We start from the raw sequence: 12,206 nt of genomic DNA on the forward strand, positions 1-12,206 counted from the left end.
AACTATGGATAGGTGTGTGACCAACAATTCTTCAGTAAATTTTGATGAATAACCATATATAAGATGAAACAAATTCTTTACAAAATGCTATAATTTTCTTTTAATGTTTTGTGTCTTCATCTATTGTTACATCCAAAACATATTTTTTTATGGTTTATTTTCAACAGAAGCAATCTAGTGTGTGGACAAAATACATCCAAAATTTTTTTATCTTCTGCTTTGATTCTGCAGTCAGAGTAACTAGCAGAAACCCAACTTAGATCACTGAAACTGTTCATTAGTTCAAAACCCAGTAGTCTTGATTGCATTAGTTTGATTTTTAACAAGAAAGAACTAAAATTATTTTTGCTGTTGAGTGGATTGTGTTATTTATGGAATAGTCTGGCCTTGATCAATTACATTATTTCATGTTGACTCTGTAAGGAGGGAAGATTGTGATATTTTCAGGGTCCCCCATGGCAGGAAGGAAATGATGAATCTGATTCCATGTTCTTAGAAGGCTAATTTATTATTTTATGATATCATATTATATTAAAGAATGCTATACTAAAACTATACTAAAGAATAAAGAAAAGATACTTTCAGAAGGCTTAACAAGATACTAATGAAAAACTTGTGACTCACCAGAGCCCCAACACAGCTGGACTGTGATTGGTCATTAAGTAAAAACAATTCTCATGAAACCAATCAAGCAACCACATTCCAAAGCAGCAAAACACAGGAGAAGCAAATGAGATAATATTGTTTTTCCTTTTTTTTTCTGAGGCTACTCTGCTTCCCAGGAGAAGAAATCCTGGCAAAGGGATTTTTCCAGAAAATATGACAGTGACAGAAGATGGTTTTAGCAGTACCTAAAATCTGTGATGTTATCTTGTAGTCTAAGGCAATTTGATCATGGAAGCTAAGCAGGATCTGTAGTGGGAGGGGTAAATATCTCTGTTACCATTATCAGCACTGCTTTTGCCTTCTGAGTTAATATTAGTTTAGAGACCTTGTGAATTTATCCTTCAAAGAAAAGAGGCAGACCAGGTGCACTAGCAGCTTCCAATTGCAATGATGATGAATTCAATTTTAATCATCAGATTTCCCACAGACTTCATAGAAGTGGCTCTAGGCAGAGTGAAAAGAGCCCTTGGATGAATAGCTTCATGCCAAGCTAACAGGCATTTCAGATCCACAGAGCTGAGTAGCATGGGATCCCTGCAAGCACCGACTTATCTAAAGCTGCTTTCAGTGAGCACGGCCATGCTACCCTTTATCTCTGTGACCTGTCAAGTAAAACTAGTTCTGTTTGAGAAGGGAACATCTCTCCAAATCCTATGCCTGTGGAAATCTCGGCTATTCAGTGAGAAGCTGAAGCCTGATTTCATTGAACTGATGAACCATTATTCAAAGGAATGGTGGAGAAGGAGAGGGTGTTACTACCTCTGTCTTGCAGCAGATTAGTTTCCCATTTTTCTAGAAGACGTTTAATTCATTTTACTTCTAGCTTCAATTTATGCTTTAGTAGCATTGTGTTTGGTGGTATCTGTTAGGTTGTGCCAGGGATAATTTTGTAACCTAATTAAAAAACTTTCTCTCTTTCCTTTCTTGAAAACAAAACAAAGCAAAACAGAAGAAAAAAAATCAACAAAATAGCTGGATGATATAGTCAACCTGTCACGTAAGCCAAACAGGTTTTTTATCCTTACTACATGTCAAGCCTGATGATCAATAAAGGCTTAAATTACTTTTCCTGCTATTCTATATTTCAGTTATGATAAATAAACTCAAGCCATGGCAATAAAATACTGTTAGTTACTGAGGTTTCTATTGCAAAAAAAATATTTTTGAATTCCTTATTTTTCCAAATAATTTGTTAAATAATCAAAGCCTAGTAGTGGAGGCTGAATAAATATTTAACAAAAATATTTGATGCTTTTTTCTTGAGTGTTTTAAGGTAAACTTCCAATCCACTTTTCCTCTGAAGAAGCTATTAAATATTTTCCCACACTAGTGACTGAAGACCCTTTCATGTGTCTTAAACCATATCAATATATAAAAATAAGATTAATAAATAAACTAGTTATTTCAATTAAATTCAATACATGGACAGGAAGGGATTTCTCACTATATGGTCAAAAATAACATCAATAAATCTAAATGTGCACTTTCAACATCCGTTTTATTTCATTTTTACAATGCCAGCAGCTACAGTGCCATTTAGAAAGAAAAGAGAATTTTAGTTTGAAGGAAAAAAAGTATTATAAAAGAGTTTCTCACTAAAAGAAATTACATTTCTTTGCAAGTGAAGTTCAAACAAGGCCAACTGATAAGTTAAATTTTATTTGGACCTGTGCACTAGGATCAAAGTGTAGCACTTTTACTGAGAAGAAAAGCAACCAGAATATCCACAGTATCTTAAATAAAGTAAAATAAAAAAGAACAAAAATAAAATCTCCATGGCCAGTTAAAAATAATTTCCTTTTTATTCTATATTTTACATCACTTCTTAGATTTGCCCTTGTAGATACACTAGCTCTCTTGTTTTTGAATAGCTCCTGAATTGCAGAAATTAGTTTAGTGTTGAGTCTTATGTAATGACGTGCTCTACTTTGCTCAAACTGGTTCCTTTAGAACACCAACCTTGCAATATCCTTCTGAATCACCTTTTGGAGAGGCTTTCACCACCAGTGAGAGCTCAGGGAAAATGGAGAGCTCAGGGAAAACAAAAGTCTAACTCAGCATTGGCAAGAAACAGTGTTGTAAACGCTCATAAAATCTCAGTACCCTATGTTTTTCTAATGAATTGCAATGTAAATAGATTTAGTGAGCCTCAAGAAAAAGAGACATGGCATCTTTTCAAATAAGGCTTTCAGGAATGACTACAAGAGAAGAACATATAATAACCTTATTGACAGATGCACAATGATCCTGCAGTGATACTTTCAGGCCACTGCTCCACTACTGATTGTTGGGTGATATGTCTGTTGGATGTATGCCCCATTGTTTGAGAGCTCATTGGACTTGTGCTTCATTGTTTCTTTAAAATGACATTTGCTTGGCCAAACACATACACCTAAGCTAGTCACACTTCGTCTCTGTTTGTCGCCAACGAAGAAAAGTATTTCTAAACCGTGATGCATCTCACTAAAAGACTATTTTCTAAAATACATCAGATGAGTTGTGCCCCCTAAATGCCCATTTCTATTCACTGGCAACAAAAACAGTCTGAGATGTCATACTCAGTTATAGATGCACAAAGGGAGGAATACCTTTCATGTTCCCTTAGAAATTTCTTTTGCTTCCTTTTTAAGCACAGCACACAATCAATAAGCCACAGTCTCTATCTCCAAAACATGAAACTACAGCACAGACTTACATCTATCCTCAGAAATGTCTTAATTCTGCAATAACACAAGGCCACATTCTCCATCATCCCCATCTATGGCACTATAGCTGGCACATCTTGTCTGCAGCAGACTGCTACAAGTTTCCCTCCAGTAAAAATCTCGAGTGTTGCTGTCTATCCCAAGACAGTTCCCTTTGTGTATTTCACAAACCAGTTCTCTGACTTCAGGTATCACACTCTGCAGCTTCCCCCCATGGCTTTACCCAGAACATGGTTTTGCTGCTTCTAGAGTTTCCATTGATTAGGTTGATCACAGGACAGCACACAGTACACAGACTATTTGCTGTATGATCATTAGCTGTATTCTATTAGGTATTAGGTACCTAATAGCTTTACTGCAGATATATGAACGTTGAAAGAGATACCCATTGAAGGGCTTAACAACCACAGTGGACCCATGCCCTTAATTTGTGTTAAAGGGGGAACTTATTTGAGGTGGAATGGCAGGACAGTAAGTCAGAGAGTGCATTAGTGCATAATGCATTCAGTGCATTATGGGGTTTTCAGCCCACATACTGGGTCTGGCTGAGATGGAGTTCATCTTCCCACAGCAGCCCTCATGGTGCTGTTCTTTGCATTGCTGGCTAGAAAGGTGCTGATAACACACCAGCGTTTTTTGGCTACTGCTGAGCAGCACTGGCACAGCACCAAGGCTGTCTCTCAACAGTCACTAGGATGGAGGTGGGCAAAATCCTGGGAAAGGACACAACTAGGCCAGCTGACCCAAACTGATCAAAGGGATATTCTGTACCATGTGATGTCAGCTCAGATATAAAAGGTAAGGGAAGGAGGAAGAAGGGGAACATTCATTATTTACAATGTTTGCCTTCTAGAACAAGTGATATGTTCCTGCATGCTGAAGCCCTGCTTTCTGGCTGCAAGCTGTGTGAGAATATGCTTTTTAATGGAAGCTCTAGAGACCATGGATGCATCCTCATCAACTGCAGGCACCATGTCCTTGGGAAAGAAATTATTCTCAGTATTGCTGATGATCAATATTTTTCAACTGTAAATATTTAGCAACTAAGTTTTATGACAGGATCTTCTGCGTGTGGATTAGGGAAGTGGGACTAAACATATCTGCAAATGCAGCCAAGCAAGCACAGAGTGACTTGCTGGTTTGTATATTGGAAATATGTGACTCAGACATTTAACTATAGTAAATTAGAGGAAAATGACTGAATTGACTGCAAGTGCAAAATCAGGCAGATATTTTGCTTCTTTTGTTTTAAGTTTACAGTGGTTAATTTTATATGAATCCTTAATACAGATAATAAGCACAGGAAGAAAAATGAAGGGGGAAAGCCAAATATTCTGGCTTAGTTGCCAATCTTTGATCAAAATAAATATGGTAGTAAGAGAGGCTCGTGTACTAGAAAGATTTTAGAATTCTTTGCTAGCAAAATTTCTGCATGTTTGTGCTTGGGGTATTTTTAATGCTTCACCATGAGTTTTGGAAGTAGACACTTCAAGAAGAGCTGTGAAGTTACATGAAAAATTATGTGATTGCTTCCCACTCTTCCTGTTGACTTCCAGAGCATGAAGCCAAAAGCCAGAACGCAGCCATGTTTTCAGGTGCCATCAGCTCTCAGTATGACATAGTATCTAATAGCTACTCAGGACATATGCAGTGTATTTTTTAAACTTGGGCTTAGGAGGAGAAGTAGAAAAATTTCAATATTATTAAAATTTTTATACCAGTGAATGCTTAAGCTCTAATGACCATTGAGACTGCACTATAAAAGTCATGCAGACTGTATTCTGCATCACTTTCTAACACATCTGGACTGTAGATATCAGCCTAGGCTTTTAATGTTCCTTTGAGCTCTGACTGTACAAATCCTATAACATCAACATGATATAACCTTGTAACATCATTAGGTGAAATAACATCTTTCTGTGATTCCCCTGAGCTATGTCAATACATTACTTTAACATGATAGTTTAAAAGTGGGTTTGTTGCCTAAAAGAAGGGTATTCCAGCAAGTTTGTGTGCAGTAAAGAGGGTTTTTTTTGTCTATCTACAGAAAAGAAGATGATCAGAAATAAATTGTATATTATACATTACCTGAATTTTTCTGTTTATTTTTCATGAATATATCATGTTCTGTAGCTCGGTAAGTACACAGTGATTTTCTGTTGCTTCTTTCTGTTAAACTACATGACAATGTAGTTTGTGTTTTTATACTGGCTTAGAGTGGGCAATGACTCGTAAGGAAGTGTAAAAATATAAAACATTTCAATAATTAGATTAAATTGCTGCCATGGGAAGGCACACCTTTCACTAGACCAGGCTACTCAGAGTTCCATCCAACCTGGCCTTGAACATTTCCAGGGATGAGGCATTCAAAGCTTCTCTGGCAACCTGTTTAGTGCCTCCCCATCCTCACAGTAAATAATTTCTTCCTAATATCTAGTCTAAACCTGCCCTATTTCAGTTTGAGTCCATTTCCCCTAGTTCTGTCTCTACATGTACTCTCTTTAGAAGATTATTTGTAGGCTTTTCTAAGTTTATGTGAGTTAAAAATATGGAAACACACATGGATGAGGTAATAATTAATTAATTCAGCAAAAATATTGATAAAACATCAACTAGCAGATCACTTAGGCTGACTATTTGGCAATTACTCTCTTCCAAGTAGTCAAGTTGAAATACATTATTCTACTTCCATAAGTGGATACAAGAGAGAAAAAAATTGCTCTTTGCTGGAGTAAACTATATTTTTCAAAGAGTTTGCAGTTTTTAAAATTACTTTATTAAACAGACAATTCTTTCAGAGATTTTTACCTGGCCTCTTTTTGCTTTGAAATCTGTATACGTTGTCTTGTAAGCCTCCTGTTTGAACAGCACTTTATAAATGACTCCATATTTTTATAGGAGACAATGACAAAAATTATAACCTAAGAAGTGCTTAAGAATTTGAAACAGTGTGGAAAATGAAGAGAAAATCTGCAGGTGATATGTGAGCTCAGTTTTCAGTTTGATGAAGTTCTACTGTATACATAAGCCGCAATTATGTTTCCCTTTACAAAAAGACCTCTACATTCCTGCAATGAATAACTTGATTTTGAATGAAAAGCAGAACATCTTTATTAGTGCATATGATTTCAACCAAGAAAAGTGTCTCATGGGAGTTATTTTTCTATCATACTAGAACTGATATTTTAGTTCAGAAATATTAGAATTAAAATAGGCTTTACCCTTCTCTGCTATCTTACAGCGTAGCTTAAAATTTTGATGGCTGTGAATCAGGGATTTGATCTTAGTATTTCAAAGGCAAGATCTAGACCACAAAGTAAATGATAAGAAATAAAGGGAGAAAAAAAACATGAAATAGATTTAAGATGGAGGGAAGCAGAAAATGTGCTTTGATTAACTGAAAGGTTAATTACTGAAAGACTTCCTCCACATAGCATACTGTTAATTAGAAAGTCTGAGCAATGTGTGATTTAATTTAACACTATGCAAAAGGCCAACATGGCATAGTAAACTTCTTGATTCTTCTTGTGTTTGTGAAACATATAACTTGGTGTTTCATTCTACTCTAGACTAAAGGAAAGCTGCTTTTCCTTTTTTCTTTATTTTAACAGATGAAAGACAAGGTTATAAAAATGAGACTTTGGTAGGGATGACACCAATTATATACCATGGATTAGTGTTCTTAGCCATCACTGTCACCTTAGCTCTGATCTGTTAAGCACATTGGACACGGAACAGAGCTGTTTTGTACAAAAGGGCTTCTGGTCATCTCAAGAGGAATATTAGGGTGTCTTCCAGAAAGCAGCAAGTCTTGAAACTCACATTCCTTTTCTAACATTTTGAGAAAAGTCTTCTCATAAGAACGGAAAGTATACTGCTAAAAGTGTTCCACAACAGTGGAACTTCCAGCAGAGTGCCAGACTGTCCTGGTTATGTCTAACCAGAAGCTCCTCACTCCTTCTGACTTTTGGAAATACTCTAAGCAAACCATCAGCAGCACACATGTGAAGGTACTGACAATAAGCAAAATGTATGGGGAGCCCAGAAACGTCATCAAATTTGGCATCTCCTGGGTATGCCTCAGGGACTGAAGGACTGTCGAATTCCTGATTTACAAGGAACTATAGAAATGGACAGAATGGACACAATATTGGATAGTAAATTTGAGGGAGTCTGGGACAGAGATCACAAGATTTGAGTCCCAGTTGTTGGTGGATATATACATTTAACAAGGAAATTTGTGAGAAAACTTTTTATAGGATAATCAAAAAGACAGTCTGGGATTACTAACGTAGTACCAGACCTAGACAAGGCACAGACCCAAGAATTAATCATTGTGTCACTGTTTCCCACACTTTGTGCTGTGAAGGCAGTACCTTGAAGCCGGTTGATAGTACTGTGAGCAGAAACAGCAACACTTTCAACCATTAGAAAAGAATTCATCCTCTGGTTTCAGTCACCTAAACATTAGTGATATAATCCATGCTGCTTACACAGGTACTCATTATAAAGTAATCAAATGTATGCTAACATAGCTGCTTCAGAAAGGTGCTCTGAATAGGTAAACTCTTTCCATTTACTCCACTTTTTCAAGAGTAAAGTTAGGTAAAATGACTCCTGTCTTAAGATATTGCTGTAGATTTTGAGAAGTCTAGAAATGTAGAGCCATTTTCTCCAAATTTTATTTGAAGCAGAGTGGTAGAATCCCATCACAGCAGTAAGTAAAGGAGAAATAACAAATGCAGGACAAACAGCATGAGTCAAGTAGGAGGAAAAAATGCAAATTCTTCCTAGTGCTATACAATTAATTTTCAAGGATGTAAAAATCCACATTGTCACAGACTAATAATTAGATACAGCTTATTGTCATTCAAGGACTTTTAACATTACCTGCTCTTGTGTAATGACTTTTATTGTTCATTGCAGAGTCAAGATACCCATTTCCATTTATGCTGCTTTATGGATAATTCATTAAAATCTATCCAGCACAGGCTAATATTAATTTGAAAAAAAATGGCCGCCTCTTCAGACTTAGAATTATTTCTATTTAACTAACCCATGTTAATAGTAGTTAAATGAAGAAGAAATAAACCAAGAAATACAAGCAGTGTAACAAGGAAGATAAAACATCTCTCAAGCAAAGAAAAGGTCCACTCAATCCTCCATGTTTGGGACAGAAATTTTGATAGCTTTTAGTTTAATGTAAGCAAGCCCCAAACACATAGGTTAAAAAGAGTATTGGAAAGGAAGAGGGAGTGATCACTTCCCATCAATCCCCAAATAACAGGGCCTAGTCAAAAACTAGAGGTCTCTCAAGAGCTTCTGTAACACTCATTGTACCCACCATGGCAACTACCTCGTTAAGCACCTTTTCCCTATAGTGGCACAAGTTAACAAAAAAGCTATAATTTTCTTTCTCCATACTTCTGTCCTTTATTCTGCCTCCATGTGATCTGCAGGACAGTGTCATAACTGGAAAAATCAAAGCAAATGGCATTCTTGCAATCAGGTCTGCTTTTGACAACAAAAGTACTAAAGCATGTGTAAAATTCTTAAATAAACTTGCAGCATTGAATAAAAAAATCAAACCCTTTTTCTGGTCTGAAAAACCACATATATTTTAATCTGAACTGACATAATGCCTTTTACAGTGCATCATTTCTGTTGGAGTTAAAAAAGAGAAATAGTTTAGACTGAGAAAGATTTGCCAACAAGACAAACCTACAGTCACAGACATCTAATTCTCTAAGCTTTTGTGATTAATATTTTATGGCCCTCACTGATCTGCCCAATCTTGAGGAAAAATGTGGCACAGCTAAAGAATTTATCTGTATCAAACAGGAGGTAAAATGCAAAGTACAATAGAGATGTCATAGTAAAGTATTGAGTTTGCTCACTGTTAGCTGCAACACTGCATGGAGTGCTTTATTTGAGCAGCAGAAACAACATTAGCATACACAAGTATGATGGCATACCCACTAAGAGAAAAATATGATAAATGCTATTTTAAGGAGTTTTTTAAATCCACCTAAGCATTTCATTTTATACAGTCTTCTCTAAAGTTACAACTATACCCTTTGCTGCAGATTTCTGTAAGAAGTATTTAAAATTTAGCCTATCAACATTTTTGATTTATCAGCATTAGAAAAAATATAAAAAGGAAGTTATTCTTTTTCTGCATTCACTGATGAATCTCAATAAGACATCAAGGACCACCTACTGTAGTAAAGACATTTGAGGAGACCACACAATTCAAATAATTTTGTTAGTGAGTTAGTTGCCTTAGTGAAATGTGAAATAGTGAAATGTGAGAACAGAAGGACTGTACTGTTCTTTGTAATAATTTTATCAGTTGTGCTGAGGTGTAGCAGGAATAACACATTTGGCTATAGCAAAGAGGAAACAATGAATTTACATAGATAAAGATACTGGTTATAATTCAATTAATACCTGCCATTAACAAAACGCTCTCCATGAATCACCATTTTATGATAATGTAGTGATGTATGAGGTTTAAAGACTGGCTGAAAAATCCCTAGGTTAAGTTCCTTGTTCCTTGCCTAGACTGTGCTGTGTGACTCAGGTCAGGAGGACACAGCTATGTAATTTGCAAGCAATCCAGAGTAAATGTGGGTGCAACTCCTTGTGAGACTAAAATAAGCTATGAAAATGAGGCTCTGGTTTGTGATACACTTCTCTGTACTGTGTTAACTACATAAGAGAAGTGACCAGCTTCATCATCGTTCCTTCTAATCATAGGATGTTGGTGTGATATTGAGCAGTTCCTGAAAATTGACAAGTCCAGAGGCACTAATTCTCCAGGAAGGTTATCCATATATACAGCCCTTGCAACAGTGGCTGTTTTAAGCAGTCACAGCATTTCTACTTCCAAGACAGAAGTGCTGCTTGAGGGGGTGGTCAATGGAGTTCATACAGGTCAATTCCTACATGTAATCAGGCTATAAGCAACACCAGAAAAGGTCATCTCTGGCTTTGTCTAGCCAAAACTTGAAAATCTCCAAGGATATTTCACAACCTTCTTGGTACCCTGTTGCAATGCTGCCCTGCCCTTCCAGTAGATTTTTCTTGCCCAGGTGTCTAATATGAAACTCTCAGGATGTAACCTCTGACATTGGTAGGGAACTAAAGGTACAGTTCCACTACCTAGTATTAAATGTGAACGTTAAAGATGAAAAAAAAAAGTCATAAAAGCACTTACAACATTTCATTTGTGCCACCAGATGCAGGAACTGAAAACTTCAGTGCAAAGTCATCTCACAACAGCTCATAAGAAAGACATGAAAACTCTCCTAGTAGAATGCCTTACCATTTGGAGATCCAAGTGAGAAACTGAAAGAGAAGAAATGAAAATACATTTTTCAAATCTCACCAACTTTATTAGGAACAGCTATGGTAATTACTACCAGTGTAGATCAATGGGAAAGTTATTCTATTATCTATACAACAATTAAAATGCAGTTGATATTCAGTCATCTGTATTTCAGAATCTGACAGTTAATATTACCAATTTTCAAGTAAACCCACATCCTCATAGCACACCCTCAACAGTAGTTCAAAATTCATATCTAGGAAGAAATAAGAAGTGCAAAGGGGAAGATAGAAGGAAGGCAAATCACAGCTTGAAGTGTGTTATCTCTTAAAATGCCTTATCTGAATGAATATAGCCAGCTGAAAATCTGCCTGTGAATCTCCAATGAACCAGTAATGTTTTCATCAAAAGTAAATCAGATTGCCCTAATTCTGAAAGCATTATTGAACAACTGTAAGAAGGGGAGAGTGGTACAATAAGTGGCATATTAGGAATATGAGAACATATTTCTGATTGTCCCAGCAGCGTTTCTACAAACTGCAGAAGAAAATGCTTTTAAAGGGATGTCAAGGGAAGGGAAGGGAAGGGAAGGGAAGGGAAGGGAAGGGAAGGGAAGGGAAGGGAAGGGAAGGGAAGGGAAGGGAAGGGAAGGGAAGGGAAGGGAAGGGAAGGGAAGGGAAGGGAAGGGAAGGGAAGGGAAGGGAAGGGAAGGGAAGGGAAGGGAAGGGAAGGGAAGGGAAGGGAAGGGAAGGGAAGGAAGGGAAGGGAAGGGAAGGGAAGGGAAGGGAAGGGAAGGGAAGGGAAGGGAAGGGAAGGACATTGGTTCAGGAGACTACAGATCTAGCTACAGGTGAGTAAAGAACACAGTACCTTTGGCAAACTGTTAATCCCTTAACCTTGGACAGTGTTACAACATACATTTTCCTACTCATTAAGAACACTCTAATTCTGCTGCTAAAATGAAATGAAACAAGAAGTTTTTATCCTGTGCTGAAATGAGAAATTACAGTCTCACTTATAATTTTAGTTTTATAACTTCCCTGTGTTAGAATGAAAACAGCATAGGGATACAATACCAAGATAAATGATTCAGCTTGTCCTTTGCCATTAAAGCCTTAGTGATGTTACCTGTTAAATACAAAATTTGAGTAGACAGATAGATTGCTTCTGTGATTCCTACACATACTAAAGCACACCATGGTCTTCAGAACAAAATGAAACCTGAGCAGATAGGATAAAACTCATTTACAAATAGCCAAAAAAATTGCAGAAATGATTAATTCTTTTATTACTGTGGACATAAATGACGGTCAATGGTGATTTGCTTAGACTGTGGGGAATTTAACACAGCTATAAAAAGAGAGCTGTTAAAATATAGATGATGATGATGATAATAATAATAACAATAATAATAATAATGCTACAACAAAGAGAGCATGTTAAACTGCCAAAAGAAAAAAAAATATCAGAGCATAATTTAGAAGAGCATAAGTTATCATGAGGCT

The 12,206-nt window shown here is 36.6% G+C and overlaps 1 protein-coding gene across 1 annotated transcript in view; it reads right to left on the bottom strand.

Moving 5' to 3' along the window:
• The window catches only part of MGAT4C (MGAT4 family member C), a 152,261-nt gene that overhangs the window by 20,438 nt on the left and 119,617 nt on the right, over window positions 1-12,206 (bottom strand). Inside the window, 1 exon segment of the mRNA XM_064702028.1 lies at window positions 10,699-10,721. Within this exon segment, the coding sequence (XP_064558098.1) occupies window positions 10,699-10,721 (23 nt within the window).

Source organism: Zonotrichia leucophrys, chromosome 1A, assembly GCF_028769735.1.
Source record: "Zonotrichia leucophrys gambelii isolate GWCS_2022_RI chromosome 1A, RI_Zleu_2.0, whole genome shotgun sequence".
NCBI lineage: Eukaryota > Metazoa > Chordata > Aves > Passeriformes > Passerellidae > Zonotrichia > Zonotrichia leucophrys.